The 16,977-nt window shown below is 37.1% G+C and overlaps 1 protein-coding gene across 3 annotated transcripts in view; it reads right to left on the bottom strand.

Moving 5' to 3' along the window:
* Positions 1-16,977, bottom strand: part of lrmda (leucine rich melanocyte differentiation associated) — a 257,601-nt gene that overhangs the window by 106,632 nt on the left and 133,992 nt on the right. The window contains exon 1 of one of the 3 annotated variants that reach the window (XM_028469151.1): positions 8,675-8,804. The exons of the other annotated variants lie outside the window; for them this stretch is intronic. Coding sequence (XP_028324952.1) covers positions 8,675-8,718 — 44 coding nt within the window. The 5' untranslated portion in view covers positions 8,719-8,804. Of the gene's footprint in view, positions 1-8,674; positions 8,805-16,977 lie in introns of those variants that run through there. 3 annotated transcript variants of the gene reach the window in all.

Genomic DNA, 16,977 nt, shown 5'->3' with positions numbered 1-16,977 from the left:
TTTGGAGAGTTGCTGTCATGTGGTTTCAGACAGAATGACAGCTAGCTCCTGTGTACACCACCAAATTGTACATTGTGAAATACAACACCACTGCAAAACATATCATCATGACCAACGCTAATGCCTCCCCCCACCTTGAGATTCCCCTGGACTACACACTTACAGTACGGCCATGTGTCTTGTGAGTGTTTGTATTGAAAGATTAGTTGTCTATCCGCATGACAAACAGCCTCCGTTGTCAGTGAACAGGAACTGGAAATCAATCCACTCGTGGCATCTTAGTTAGTGAGGACATCAATGCAGGACAAACAAGCACTATGCTATATTTCATGCATGCTGCACAATAAAAGCCATTGGTAAATGTACGCTTCATAAAAAAATGATATTTTTAAAAACAGGCACAAAATCATGAGGCACCGATTGTAAAGTTGAGCATGCTAAAGAAAAAAAAAAAAAAAACAGCAACCTTTTTGCAACATTTAGCAACAAATCATGTTTAAAACAATGTATGTGATTTTTTTTTTATGTTACTTTTCATCAGATTTACAGCAATACTTGTGAAATTTGTGACATTTACTTTTCCCGTAAATATATAATGTCAAATAATTGTTAAATCTAAATTTTAAATATTAAATTTAGATTTAAATGTGAAATCTAAATCTAAATGCTAAATGTAAATCTTAAATGTTAAATCTAAATCTAAATGTTAAATCTAATTTGCGTTCGCGTCAATGAGCTTTTATTTTGGTATGTCTGGTGAATTTGCATATTAGCTAAATATTTTGTTTCACTCGTGACATTAAAATTTAAAATTTAGATTTAACATTTGGATTTAGATTCAACAACATTTAAGATTTATATTTAAATGTAAGATTTATATTTAAATGTAACATTTATATTTAACATTTAGATTTATATTTAACATTTAGATTTAGATTCAACATTTAGATATAGATTCAACATTTAGATTTAGATTTACTATTTCAAATTTTTTGATTTAACATTTAGATTTAACATTGACATATTTTTTACGGTAAAAGTAAATGTAAAAAATTTCACAAATATTGCTGTAAATCTGATTAAAAGTAACATAAAAAAATTTGTTGAAAAAATTTGCTGTTTATTTTAGAATTATGCGCATCTTTACAATCGGCTCCCCATACAAAATAAGTCAGAGAAATATCTAAAGTATTGCAAATGAAATTAAAAAGAAAAAAGAAAAACTGATGCCGTGATGTGTGCGGGAAAACCTCTCAGTGCCGTCTCTGCCTGTACGCTCTGTCATTACAGTGTTCTGGCTCAGTGCTCGTCAACATTTCCTTGAAAGACAGAGCCATTCCGCATTACGTTAGAGTGAGTTCAACTGTCAACTGCCAACCATTTGTATGCCTCAGCATCTACCTAATAGCAAATAATCACTACCCCGTGCTCTCTTCATGGCAAATGATCGATGTTGTCTTGATGTCTGATGGATGACCCTGCCACAGTGATGTCCAGGCATGCATTAAAAACCACCTCTATGAAAACCCTGTCAGTCTGATGAAGCAGCACACATACAAACCACAGGCGTGTGTGCACTCACTAAGACTGTGGAATGCGCGCATGCTGATGATGATGGAGGAGATGAAGTGTATGATAGGAGATGAGATACTTTAACTCAACAATAATGAAAAAAAAAAAAACTTAATTTCTTGTTATTAGTGGAAAATTTTGTAATGCGACAATACCTGTGGTGTGATTGGTGGACTGCATTACTAAAGGTAGAAGACTCCAGCACCACCTGGGATGCTTTTCTTCCTCTCACCCTGTTTAGAAACACATAAACAGCTCCCCATTACCCCTCAGTGCTCAGATTAAAATGCACAGCACCACAATCTTTGATCTCCCACTTGCTGACACAAATCCTTTCAAGACCCAACATTTTCCTGCAAAGGTAATTAGTGCTAATTAAAAAGTTTCGGTGTTTGGTGTTTGGGCTCGCCCTCCGTCAGATTACCCATATACCTCCTCGCAGATGTGCATGTGTGTGTGTGTGGAGGTTGTGTACCAGCTGTGTTCCCACCTCTTCTCAGTAAAGAATCCCATAACTAGACAGCACAGGTCCGCCTAGAACGTTTGTAGAAGCAAGAGGAAATCTGGAAGCCCAGCAAGGGGTCTAAGCAGGGTGTTTTCTCCCCCCAGCCCCTCAACAACCCTCTGCTCCGCAGGAGGACATGAAATGACACATGTAACAAATACAAACCCAACAAATAGAAGGGGTGTAGACTTTAATTAGGATATCCTAGCTTGGGGGGGCTTGTAAACGTGGAGTAATTAACTTGATAAGGAATACAATTTGTAGGAAATATCATTGCAGAGAAGAAACATTTAGTAAAGACACTTATTTGCATAATGATAACAAATACAAACCCTTCTACTGTATATGCATGTGACTAAATGTACATTCTAACTAGTAATTAAAAAAACTTCTTGTTTTGTGCCATTTCAGTAATTTGGTCGAGAAACCTAAAGCCTAAATAGTACAGCAGCGCAATCATTCATTTACAGACATTTCCTACTCTTTCTCATGAAGCCATTATTATCATACTGTATAATTAGATGCCTTTCTAGCATCTTATTAAGTGGCTTGCCGCATGACAGGTACAGTGATGTTTGGGAAATGACACACATACACACACATATACACACACACAAAGTACCGTAATGTCATTCTTTACTGTTAGCCAAAGATATTTACATAATCTCAACATGAAAAACCCACTGAAAAGTGATAATTAAACATCTATTCGTGCCAATTAAAAATATCGAGCCTTGTATTTCTTTCAAGGGTTTTTAGTAGAGTTTACTGTACTTGTTTGTAACGTGAATATAGTGATGTTGTAAAAATAAAATTCAACAAATCTGCAGTTTGCTAAAAAAAAAATGTTTAGGCATTCTAGTATGTTGTCCTAACAAATCTAATAATAGGATTAATGATTGACATGTAGATATGGTAAGAAGAAAAAAAGTTACACTCAACAAAGCTATTGATTTGACCTTTTGGGAACTTTGTTTCCTTTCAGTTTTTGTTGCTTTTTTTCATTTGTCTTGCTCCACAGAAAGATATAAGACAACATGTCAGTGCACAAGGCAGTTTGAAATTGAATGCCATCATTTTAATTTAAATGTTACATTCTTTGTGACATCTCCGTCAATACATAATTGGCACCAAATCCCAGTTTGGATGTACATATTTATCATTCAGCGTGAGACACTCAAAGACGATGACAGATATATAATTTTGATGGGCTGACAATTCGTTGGAGAAAAAAAATTGAACTGCAAATCAACTGTCATGCTGTCAGCTAAGGTTTTTGTCACAAACTTTCACACAAATGTGCAAAATTAGACACAGCAAGATGTAGATCTGAATTCATGTCCTCAATCTAGATGTAAGTAGAGAAGCTTATTGGAACAGAGCAGAGTACACACCAATACTTAGTGTGTGTGTGGAATGAGTTGGTCATCTATCTATAAATACAAGGAAGGTCTGTCTGTGTGCGTGTGGAGCGCATATCTCCCTGAAATGACATGAGGTCAACGTTAGCCGCACTGCTAGTCCCTAAGCCACCAGTTTAATAAGACAAATACCATGGAAATGTGTGAAATGATCCCAAAATGTTATAAATGGTACTGAACCCTGAACTCTTCGTAATTGGATAAATAAAATATGATTTACCCAATAAATAGGTATACTGTATATTTTAATCAGACACACACAGACACCTGGGCCTGGGACATTTTTGCTTTGCTCAAAAATGCTTTTATTTCAACTTTGATACATTGCTATTTTAAAATAAAGTTTTAAATTGTTATCGCATTTTTTTTTTTTTTTTTGGATAAACAAGTTTATCATGGACATTTATTTTGATTAGCAAATTTTTAGTGGGTGTCTCTTGACCCATACAGAACCCCTGAGATTTGACTCGCCAAACCCCTGGGGTTCAATTGAACCCAGATTTAGAACCGATGTATTAGATTATAGCTGAAAAGAATGTAAGCAAAAGAATTCCAGGTACAGGTGGAAATCAAAAGCGGCAGAGCCTCATCAACTCCAGAAAAAAGGACTACAGTAATTCACTCACTCTCTCCTACTCTCACTTTCTCTGCACCTCTCTCTGTCTTACCACTGGCCCATTACCTCTACAAAGTGAGGCTCATTAAAGAAGGCAAGTCAAGTCAAATCTTTCTGTAATTCGGCAGAGGTGAAGTGCTGTCAACATTATTAACCATCATTTCTTCAACTTACTTCGGTACTTAAGATGTGTTCTTTATTGTGTAATGATCCAAATCTCTTCTCTAAATTGACCCTCTTCAAAGGCCCCCACAGGAAATACCACCCATGCAGCAGGTTGACATGCTAGAGGGCCAGATTAAACATGACTCCATCATTATGTTCCTCTTTTTATTTAAACGTACAGTATTTCATTCATCAGATGGTTTTTGTCCAAAAAAGAAAGAAAGTGGAAAAGAACTTTAAAGTCTATTCTGAGGCTGACTGGGAGCCAGTGTAATGATTTTAAAACAGGAGTAATGTTCTGACCTCTTTGTTCTGGTTAAGACCTGAGCTGCAGCGTTCTGAACCAGCTGTAGCTGTTTGATGCTCTTTTAGGGGGTTCCTGTTAGAAGACCATTACAATAGTCCAGTCTGCTGGAAATAAAAGCATGGACCAGTTTCTCCTGATCTTTCTGAGTTATTTAACCTTTCACTCTGGAGATGTTCTTTAGGTGGTAGAAGCTGTTTTTGTGATAGATTTGATCTGACTGCTGAATGTCAGATCTGAGTCAATCAGAACACCAAGGTTTTTGACTTGGTCTTTAGCTTTTAAAGATCGAAACTCAAGATAATTGCTGACAGCAGTCCTCTTTTCCTTGTTACCAAAGACAATCACCTCCATCTTGTCATGGTTTAGTTGAAGGAAGTTTTCACTCATCCAGCAGTTTACTTTTTCTAAGCAGTCACACAACACCTCAATGGGACCATAGTCATCTGGATTCAGTGATAGATATAGTTGTGTGTAATCTGCATAGCTCTGATAATCAACCTTACAGTTTTGTAAAATTTGTCCTAAAGGAAGCATATAAAGGCTAAACAGAAGAGGTCCAAGAACAGAGCCCTGAGGAACCCCACAAGACATTGGTAATCTGTCAGATTCAAAGTTTCCATTGCTTACAACAAACAGCACCATTGCTCATTAAAATACTATATTTTCCTGTAATTTATTTAAACATGATTATTTCATGTGGTAGAGGCCATTTCATCACAGTTCTGACAATAGAAGACAATAATTAGCGAAATTAGCGTCTATAATACCTAACTATTGAAATAATCACATAAAAGTTGTATTGGTATTTAAAAAAAAAAAAAAATCCACTCAGTGTTTTCAATTTGTAGACACAGTAAGGGGTTTAGGAGAGCCCGCTGTTCCCAAAATGAAAAACTAATGAAATTATGGAGAGGGTAATTATGATATGAAAGGGGTACACGGGACAAAAAAAGATTGGGAACCACTGTATTAAACAATGTATCCCTAAAATGTCCCAATTCAAAGCCAACATTCTGCCAATTGCCTTCTTTTTCATTCAGTTTTATTAACCCTGTTTACAGGCACTCCAATGACCTCATAAGGCCATTGGTCAAGCTAGCTCCATGGCTAATTACAGTGAGAGCTGCCCTGCTTGTCATGCTAGATGTCCTCCGAGTCCTGTCTTAAGAGAAGCTTTCTTTGTGCCTCCGCCATTGTGTGTCTCACAGCGCTCAGCATCATACCATGCAATGTCCTCCAGGCCTTGTGTTGAGGAAAAGCCTCTTTTGTGCAGGAACCATTGTGTGCCCCACTGTTGAACCCCCTGCTAGGTAGGAACATTGCAAAAAGTGCAGCAGGGTAATGCTTCTCAGAGCCCTAAGACCTACAGTAAATCTTCAAACAATTTAAACAAACAAAAACGACCGCTGCGCTGTGGTGAGAGCGGACAAGGAAAAGCAGATGAAGAAGCAACATCAATTACTGGGTCTCTGACCTGCAAGCCCCCACACCGTGGCACACAATTCACACCAAATCGTCTCAGATTGAAGTTGACACTGCTGGAGTGGAAACACTGACCCCTTGCATTTCAAACTTAAGAGCAGCGTAAGGTAGGGGGCATTGGAAACTTGCATAGACCAATGCCAACATAGAATAGTGTAGGCAAAACAGAGGGGACTGAAAATAAAAAAATACAAAACAATACACGTGTGTATAAACACATACAGACCAATTATAGGTCTTAGTTTGTTTCAAAGTGAGACAAAATGGCTCAATTTGAGCACTTAGGCCATCGAATTGGTTCAGCTGAGATACAAGAGGAACATGCAAGCAGACAACCGCAACAGGGCACTGATAAGAAGCCTATGAGAGGAACAAAGCTGGATGTCCAACAGGCTTACCAGTGAACCTGAGTAGAATTGGAGCCTCTTTAAAGCTTGTTTTAGCTTCCAAACTATCCCTCCCACCAGAAGATGCTGCTTTCCCTGAAGCCTTTTATTTCCTAAGCTTAAAAAAGCCTGCTCTTATTTTTTTTAAAACACACAGGACATCACACATTTTTGTCAAAAATGTTTTAAAAGTTATTTGAAATGCAGTCGTTACTTTATAATTGTGAAAAAAATGTAAAGAGTTCTACATTTTGGTAAATACAGTGTTAATTAATCTTGTGAAAATATTCTCCAATCTGACGTGAATAAAAAAGAAACCCTCCAAAAACAGGAGTACCATAATGCCAGCACGGTGTCACTTTTTGGGGAAGGGCAAAAAAAAAATCCAACAAACTTCCAATTAGCTCGTAGGAGAAGTGAAAACATTTCTCGGATTCATGAAGCAAGCGTGAAACTTAACAACGAAACATTGAATGGAAAAGAGTGTGCCTTCCTTTTTCTTTTTCTTTTTTTAAAAGCAAGTAAAAAAACTGGAAAATATAACTTGTCCTTTGCCTTAAAAGATGTGCTTTTATCGACTTATTTACGATAAGTCTACGACACGAATGTGATGATCGAAGTATGTTTCTTTTTTGTTTTTTTTAAAAAACATTGTTAACAAATCATAAAAAAGTTAAAATATAATTTGCATTTAATAGGCATTAAATACCAGTTATAAAAGCAAGGTTAACAAGGGAGAAAGACAAGGCCACAATAAACCAGATCAGATCGTACCAGGCAAGACAAAACAAGATCGCTGAAAAACATACAACTAACTTGGGTTGGTAGTTCCTGATAAGAGATGCTTTATGTATGATAAAATAATGGTAAAATAAAGAAAGTTAGTAAATACAATGGTTTATTTATCTATTACTCTACACTAAGTCATGTAAATTCCATACTTTTAGACTTTGACAACCACTTGCTAGCTGCTACTTTCACTATCACACAAGAAGTTGTGTTCCTATTTATATCAAAAGTGACATCCTTGGGAATAAGGTAGAAAGAGTTCATTATCAAATTTAATGTACACCTTAATCCTGTAAGCTTGAGTAAATCCCTTACAAAGTGACAGAGTGGGAAGTTTGCCTAACATGGCAATGGATTACATGCAGAATATCGAATACCAACATTATTGCAAACTAGTGAACCTATATAAAACCTTCAATATAAAGAACCTACATGAAAGCACCTGTTTTAAAAAATATACGGCCACTCTGTTCTCCTCCAAATCACAGACATTGAAAGAGAATGATAATAAAGCCAGCGTCAGTCAGTCAGTCAGTCAGTCAGTCAGCTGTCTTTGCAAATGGAAATCTACAGAAAAGAGGAGATGGGAATCATTTTATCTAGTTGACACACATTACAACAGACAATTTCAAAAGAGTAAGATGGAGGTTCTCAGGTCAATTATAGTGTCAAGTCTGTCATCTTGCAATGAAATATATACTTTTGAAGAACACTTTATTCGAGGGAAGGGGTGAAAGGGTGAGGGAAATGTACTGTTTAACCCAGATCTCATACAAGAATATGAAAGGTGATGGAGTAAAATGTGGCATGATAATGGACCATTTTGTCTGAGCACACTTTGTCAAGTGGGCTGGATTACACCCACTTTTCTGAAAGGTGGGATGAAGAAATATCATTTTGGAAGCTGTACTTTATCAACAGCATTGCTCGCATAAGGAGATTGACTATTGGTCATGGTATGTCTTACTCAGTAATCGATAAGTAAAACATCCAAGAAAACCGTTACAAAGAGAGCACACACGTCCAAATTCAAAAAGCACATTTAATACGAGTCCAATGTGGAGTAACAAATGCACTTTTTGCTTTTCCTGTCATCTCTTTTCCCAGCCACTTAATTCAAATGTCCTTGCCTCGTGTACAAAGTCTAAAATGCTAACCTTGAGACAGTGAATGACAGAGGGAATTATGTGTAATTGTAGTGTCAGAGAGGGCGACAGTTGTATGATGAGATTCCGTCATTTAGAGAATCAGAAACTTAAGAGGAAGTGTGACAGATTTCTCCCCCTCCCCATTCCACAGGGCTTCTGACATGGATGGTGATAATTTCCAAGAGAGAGAGAGTGAAAGCAAAGGCAGAAACGAGCTCAAATGAAAATGAAAGTCTCACAAAGAAAGAAAGGTGTGATTTTTTTTTTTTTTTTTTCCTTTTACCATATGCAGCGCAGGCCAAGTGACAGCCGGTGTGGTGCATTCATTGCGGGGACTCAAGACGATATGTTCCCCTGTACATGTCAACCTGCCAGCAAGATAAAAGGTGTCTGAAGCTTTGTATAAGATTAATACCTCCGAGTAAGAAATGACAGAAAGTTTGATAGGCTGACTTTTGATCCCTGTGGGGTGAAGCCATAAGAAGATATAAACTTCCAACTGAAGTCAGCCACGCAAACAACACCACCAAACGGACACAGTAAACTGAAAAGTCACGAGTTGATGCAAATGACGTGAAGTGTGGTTGTCAGATTCTACATGTCCACATGCCATTGGAAAAAGCAGATAAATAAGAAGGATACAGTGCCTGTCAACATAATGAATTCAATAAAAGCTACATTGTCTGATTTGTCACATTTGAAAAGCGGTGATATGTAATTACTGTTATTTGTCGAAATAGCCTTCATTATCATTGTTGAGGGCTCATCCAATCCGGCTCCTGTGAAACACCCGAACAAATAGAAACATGCCAAAATGAATGACAACAACACAAAGTTATGATTTTTTTTTCTACCCCGGCGATGAATTCTACAACAATATATGTTCAGCATTTATTTTCTTAATGCTTTAAACATTTCAAAATTGCAATACTTATCATTAGTGTGTGTATTAAAACAGTTGACAAGAAATATATTAAAGGCTTACTAATGAATGCATTGAAGGATTAAAGGATTTTCATCACACAGCATTGTCAATTCATAATCAAGTGGATGGTATCCACAGGAGTCCTTGTGATGGATGGTAAAACAACCTAATACTATCAGCAGGGAAGCAAAAGCAAGTAGGAAGCAATACACCTCTGAACAATCATGAAATATATGATATGATGTACTTTGGCTAGAACTATAATTAATACTTAGAAGATGAAATATTAGATATAATCAGTGATGGGTTAATTAAGGTTTAAAATAATGGTAATAACAAGGTTTTATGCTTTTTTGGTTCCTTGGATTTTTAGTTTTTAAGGAAAACATCAGAAATTACTTCCCACAATTAGTATAATTTCACACTCATGTGAAAAAATGTGGTTAAAGTACCATGCTTAACCCTCCTATTATCCTCAAATATTAATAAAACATTTTACGCTTGGTGTCAATCTGACCCCAGGGATATTTGCCTCCAGAAAATGATTTCCCAAAAATTGTTGTTCAAGTTTGTTATGTTTATTTGTTGATTACATAAATAACCCCTTGATAATGAAACCTTGACCTGTTCTCTAGCGCCACCATCAGGCCAAACTTTTAAATTTGAATTACTTTATCCTAAATAGTATTCTTCTAAATCTTTTCCAATCTACTGACAACATTAATGACCACGTGAAAATAAACCGTATTGGTTATGATGATGATATGACCATTCCTGCAGCGCCACCATCAGGTCAAACTTTCAGTTTTAGAGTTAGTGGATCATTATAATCATTCATCTAAATCTTCTCAAATCAACTCAAAAGTATCAACTCTGCAACTACAGGTTTGAGGATGTAAAATCATAAATGGGTCACACACACAGACAAGTTTTACACAGCTGATAAATCAGCTTGGGGTCAAATTGACCGCAGAGGATCACCAATGCGTGCAATATGTGTTCAGCACATTGAAAAAAAATAACATTGTGATCATTTTATGCTTAATCAATTGTACCCATGAAATTAGGAAAAGTCATGAAATATCAAGCAAAAAAATAAATAAAAATAAAATTGACCCCAAGGATGATAGGAGGATTAAGAACATATTACATTTGAATGAAGTGAGATTTGAACCCCTGACTCACCAGTTGGCATATCCATCAATTATGGCTACGTCCTGTACTGATCTGGTCAAGAGTAAATTGAGTTGCACAAGTACAGTAGTAGCATGGGTAGTACAAGTATTGAAGATACACGCAGACTAGAACTGGATGTATAGCAGTGTACTAATGGTACAGGCTTGAAGTTAAGGAACCAGAAGGTTGTGGAAGCCAGGTTTCATACACTAAGATGTGAGAACAATAACATGATACAGGATAGTGAACTGCATCAGCAACTTCTCTCCAAGACAAAGCAAGCATACCAATGTTCACTGAGCAGCACTGAAGATTGCAGACATTAAGTTTGTTCCCCTTCATTATTGGAAGATGAAGAGATCTTGAGCTGTATTATCAGCTAAATCTGGCAAAAACAAGTGGTATATACTGTATGCTAGCCTAGATGTTCTACATAGACAAGTTGCATCTTTAAAGACATATATCCAACAGTGATACAGGATTACACGTGAACTTTGCACAAAAACACAAGAACTGGACTGATTAGTCATACTTTTTAATGTCGACTAACTATAGTAGAGTTGTTTACCTAATGCCTGGTTCATTAAAGTAGATCTTTGGAAATGAAGAGTAGCATTTGTGCAACTTGAAATGGAAAATAAAACACAGCTGAGAAATCCACCTTGCAACACCATCAGGATTGTTTCATTGGTCCCATATTTATTCTACTTTTATCTAAGGAGGAACCATTAGTTTTGGAAGTGATATCATTGTGATTCCACTATCATCCAACCTGTCTTAGATTGCATGGAGCGATGGAGAAGGATTCAAGGAGGCCTCTGTATCCAACCATGCTTTTTTTTTTCTTTACATGGAGAGCCACACACTGCGGCAAGAAATCAGAAGATAATGCTCGGAGCATATAGTGAGAAAGACAGAAGGAGAGAAAGTTCTCTCTGTTTCATTTGCTCCTATTTTTCCTTCCTTCCATTCTGCGTTTGTGTGTCCTGACCTTGCAGCTTCCATGGCCCATCCATCTTGGGCTGCTTAGCCATTTCGCTGGCTTCATACTGCGCAGATTAACGCAATTCATCACCACAATCATCCTCCATTCATCACCCTTTCCAATGAATGTTTTGACATCCAGTTAATTTTCTGCTGATGATTTATCAAATTATAATTACCATGCTCTGAAGGGCTCATTTATTATGTTGATACATGATAATGATGCCAAAGTGAATTGAATTTTAAGTAAGTTCTCCCTGCGATAATAACATATGCTTTATTGTGAATAATGCTCTGGTATTTGATTCTTTACAGCCTGGATATTCCAGAGACAGCCTTAATGTTATAAAAATCGATGCAAAAAAGGAGGCAAAGTGAGACTGTTATTTCTTTTTAACAGAACAAATAGTTTGGCAGGAGTGCAGCAAGCATGAAGAAGTTCAATTACGTTCCAAGCTCCCATCTCAGACGCTCAGTAATTAAAGAATGAACTAATTCAATCAAGGGCACAAATGGGACTGAGGGAGTTAGGCTGGTTCTTAATAGGTTATAGGTTATTTTTCACAAACTGCCCACAAAGACACTTCATTAACTTTCTCTTTAACAATTGACTTCGCTTTTCAGTCTCATTATTACACAGGTTTATTAAAAATCCAATGGTTGCCTATCTTTTTCTATTACTGAATAGGTTGACCTGTCCAATGCTCCGGGTCGTCATTCAGGGCGTACACAACAGCTATGCTATGAGCAATGAAAAAGAAACAATAGAAGCAATTAAAATAGGTTTACCCATCATCTGTAACTGTGAATGGAGGTCAGAGCATAAACTGGGCAGCCTGAACTCACAAAAGCGTGGACATATATCTAGATGCCCTTAACTATAACCTTCCTCCTTGGGATAAATAATTAAATGTTTTTCTGGAGCAGGGCAAATCAGAGTTGAGTCTGTGAAATTATTTTACACTTGGTCATTTTTTGCAAGTTTAGTTTAACACGGAAGTTGGCATTTGATCCATCTACCAGTATTTACACGCATATGTCAAAAAATGCAGGTCAAATATGGAGGTGGTCTGCAGTGGATTCTGGAACACGTGCAACCAACCAGCTCTGGGAGATGAAGGCTTAGGATGTGTTAAAGGTTATTGAATGCTGGAGAATTCTCCTGGTGGCAGAAGCATTGTTTACAGCTATCTATTTTTTTTTGACTCTTTGCCCTTGGGCTGTGGCCCATAAACAGAGCTGCTATCCCCGACACCCCTGCTAGTTGAGAGTGCAGAGCATAATTGTGAGTCCCCCTTGGATGTCCCAAAAGTGAAAGATGTGTCTGGTAAGTGAGAGAGGTCAAACATGAGCATGGATATTTATTACATGCACTGCAACCAGATGGAGGTAGCCCATCCATCAAGTGGAGCTGTCACGCTGGTCACAAACGTTTCCCATAAAGGCACCCCTCCACCACCACCACTACCACTACCCCCCTATTGCCTCTTGCTCCTGCTCTGTGAAAGCGGGAGGTCCATTTGCCTGGGAGGAGCGAGGCAACTTTTTCATGAGTTTATTTATTTATTTTGCAAAGTAGACAGCATTACATCCAATATTACTTATTCAGCACTGCCATATAAAACTATTGAGACATCTTTTTTCCCACTTTAATTAACAGGGTTCCTACAGCTTCAGTCAAATAAAATTCAACACTTTTTAAAGACTTTCATTTGAAGTTAAATTTGAGACCAACTTCACACTAAGTCGTGACAAAAAAACACCACAGTGTCTAGTGCAGACTGGCTGCCCCCAAAAATACACAACATGACAGTAAAATACACAAAAAACCCCAGACTAAAATAATCAAATCACTCCAAAAACATGAAAGATGACTACAAAAACAGCCAGAAATCTATAAAACAACAACAAAAACACACACACACACACAAAAAAAAAATCAATAGACAGGTATTTTTTGTTAAATGTACAATTCCCCATGTTGTTGAAAGTTGTTGAAATCCACGTCACTGCTTTGTATTTGGTTCCGCTGTCGTGATTGCGCGATGTTGCGGTAAACTGCAATTTTTTTCTAAAAGCGAATGTTACCATTTATTTTAAAATGTGAAACTAATTACAATCATAAAAACATACTTAATATGTGTTAAAATTCAAGATTTTTGAAACATTGATCTAAGATATTTTAATGACAATTAAGGCTTTCTTTTTAGATTCATGATACTTTTTAGGGATCTGTGGGAACCCTGATTAATGCCTAATTTGTCCCTTAACGTTATTGCAAAAGGTAAAAAATCTTCAGCAAGCATTTTTGTTTGACTGTTTGTGTTTCTGAGAAGGAATGCACAGCAGCACCTCAGGGAGACACCAAAGGAGGAGAGGAAAGGAGCAGTGGAAGGGCGTTTCTGACACTTGCACCCTTATTCATCAGACTCTCATGGCCCGTCGGTGACAATGAAAAGATTTCACAATACAGCCACGGCAGAAACTCATTCGAGGCCTCATCCATCATGCTCAGCCCGCTAGCCGTTCCACTGACCTAATCTGTGATGCCTCACTGCCTGCACTCCGTTCCTTAAAGGCAGGCTTCATTACTGTGAGAGAGAGCAGGAGATAGAGGCCAGGGGCCAAGGGCCTGGAGAGAAGGGCCACTGTAGTCAGATACACACACACAGAGACAGAGGTTTAAGGTATATAAAACAGAGAGACAGCCAACTGTCACAAACTGCAACACCATCACAAACAAACAAGACAAAGAACAACAAACCATATCGTCATTAATGGATGAGATCTTCACAGAAATAGAAACACATGGAAATGGCATGAATAGAAAAGAATGGGTGGGCGGGTGTGGACTGTTGGCCAATTTAGTCTGATTAACTTTGAAATACACAATTGTCATATTGTCATGGAAATGTCCATCTTAAAATCTATCAACCAGTGTTCTCCACCCATCCATCAATCAAGTGATTAGGCAGCTTGTTGCTGTCACAAACAATTTTCAAGACCATGACGGGCACAACTTGAATCGCACATGTCAAACTCACAGAGGCTGTTAGGCAGAGTTTGCTGGAGGTAGAATCACTATACCAAGCTGATGATTTACTTTTATTAAGTCTCTTATCATTTTACTTGCTCCTTGAAGTGTTTTAGGTCTCATGTGTGTCCTTCAGATTGTCTGTCTAATTAATGCCTTGCCTTGACTGTGCACTTGAGCGTCTTGCACCATCTTTCTAATGTGGTTTCTACCGCAAATAGCAATAAACTGAACTGAACTGAATGTCATATACCTCATATTTTCCATGCACACCCCTGCAGATTTCCCCATCGTGTTTAATAAGACAATCAGTTTGAGCATACATTTGATATTAGTGATATCAACCATTGTTAAGCTCTACTAGTGCTTAAATTTGGAGTACATGTACTCAATTGTGGTTTATTAATGCGCAAGTAGAGTTTACTAGTGAAAAAAAAAAAACTTGTCATTAGTACTACTAAGCCTAATATGCTAATAAGGGGGCAGAGACAAGCAAATGCAGGCTTCCCATTGGCTACAACCAATTAGGGAGCTAAATTTGGACATGATCCCTCCTATTTCATTTGCAATAGAGATAGTAGTACTACTAGTGAACCCAATGGCTTCACTAGTGCTACTAGTAGACTAAAAACAGTCTACTAGTACAACCATTGAATTTTTGAATGTACTAGTAGTACTAGTAAACAAAGAAATGCTTTATTTGGTTATAAGGTTATTGGCGCTTTAGTGCGCGAGTAGATCTTATGAATAAAGCAAAATCATCTACAAGTAGACGATTTTGTGTCATTAGTAGTACTACTATAACATTGAGTTTTTTTGTACATATTTTCAGTGTACTCCTACGTTTAGACTGAGGGATAACTTTAATCCCCCATTATTATTCAATAGTATTTGATTGTCAGATAGTTTCACTGGGATGTTGTTTCTGAAGGCCTTTCTTACGTCGTCTAAACTCTGAAATACCTTTTAAGGTTCATTTTTAGAATATAATATGATGATTATAATAATAACAAAGTAAAAAAAAAGTGCTTCTGTTGTATTTAGTTGAGACTGCTTTGTCAGTCTGTGGTACACTTATTATGCATGCTAGCTGCATCATCGTTTTATCTTTTGCTCTGGGGTCAGATGGCTAATTGTCCATTATAAATAAAAGGACAACACAAACAACATGACAACAAAGGATAAACACCATCAATCTTCCCCCAGATAAGAAGCCATCATTACAAAACTCTTGTCGTTAATTTGTTGACATTATCACATCCTCATTTTTGAAACATACAAATATTACTACATGAGACATGGTGTCCAACATAATCCCTCCCACCCCCAAGAAAGGATTATCCCCAGCTCCTCCTCTTACATTGGTATCACTGTTCAACAGATGATCATTTTACCATCAAATAACCATTGCATCATACATCTGCTCATATGGAGGAGATAGAGATTAAAGAGACAGCTAATTGACAAGCGAGGCTGTCCGGGATATACCAACAAGATGGATCAAACTGAAGGGAAATATTTACAAACCTTACATCAGCACAGATAACATCTAAGGATTATCTTGAATGCTCCCATAAATTACCGGCCTGCCAAACCACACAGCATTGTGCATTTTTTAAATTTCTATTTAAAAGTTATAGTAGCAGTTATTTACACTACAGGTTCAAAAAATGTGTTTAATGCAAGATCATTTATTTTCTATACCTTTGGATCTTGGTAAATCAGTGTACTGTTCGTTCTTCGGTTATTCCGTTTTAAAACTAAATCAAAGTAACAAATACATGTTTTACTGACTTAAAGCCAAAACAGAAACGTAGAAACAACAAAAACCAGAAAAGCAGCATTTTTTTGTTTTTAAATTAAAATATGATGAAGGACAAAATGTTGTTCTGTTTGTGAGAAATTTGGATATTTACCGGGAAATTAGAGCGAGAGCTTAAGCACGTCACATTCTGTCAGAACAAGCAGGACGGTCCAAATAAACAGTTGACTGACTTTCGGCTGCGAGGCTGGTGTGAGGAACAATAGACGTTAAAACTTCTACGATTTGCCACTTTTTCACAAACAATTACACAGCTTTTTTGAGGGCAGTAAAAATATTCATTTTGCACGTTATAATACCGCTAGCCACTAATGGCAGCCGTCAACACACGCAGAACTTGATCACAAGAAATGATGAGTACCAGTAGATTCATTACACCACATCTGGTTCCTTTAATCACATATCATGCTTTTCGTAGCATCAATGTTTACATTTAGGTAGTAATAAAATTTCAATTTCCCAGTTCATCAGTCTGGTGACTTATGCTTTGGTTTTAAAAACGGAATAACCAAAAAACAAAGAGTACACAGATTTTAGTAGCTAAGATTTGAAATCGTACTCAGTTCTGTTTTGGCATTGATAGTTTTCTCCTGCATTCTTTAATTATGTTGTATTGTACAGTAATGAATGTATATGTTATATCTT

Source organism: Gouania willdenowi, chromosome 15 (genome assembly GCF_900634775.1).
Source record: "Gouania willdenowi chromosome 15, fGouWil2.1, whole genome shotgun sequence".
NCBI lineage: Eukaryota > Metazoa > Chordata > Actinopteri > Blenniiformes > Gobiesocidae > Gouania > Gouania willdenowi.
This window is presented reverse-complemented; position numbering and strand designations above follow the sequence as displayed.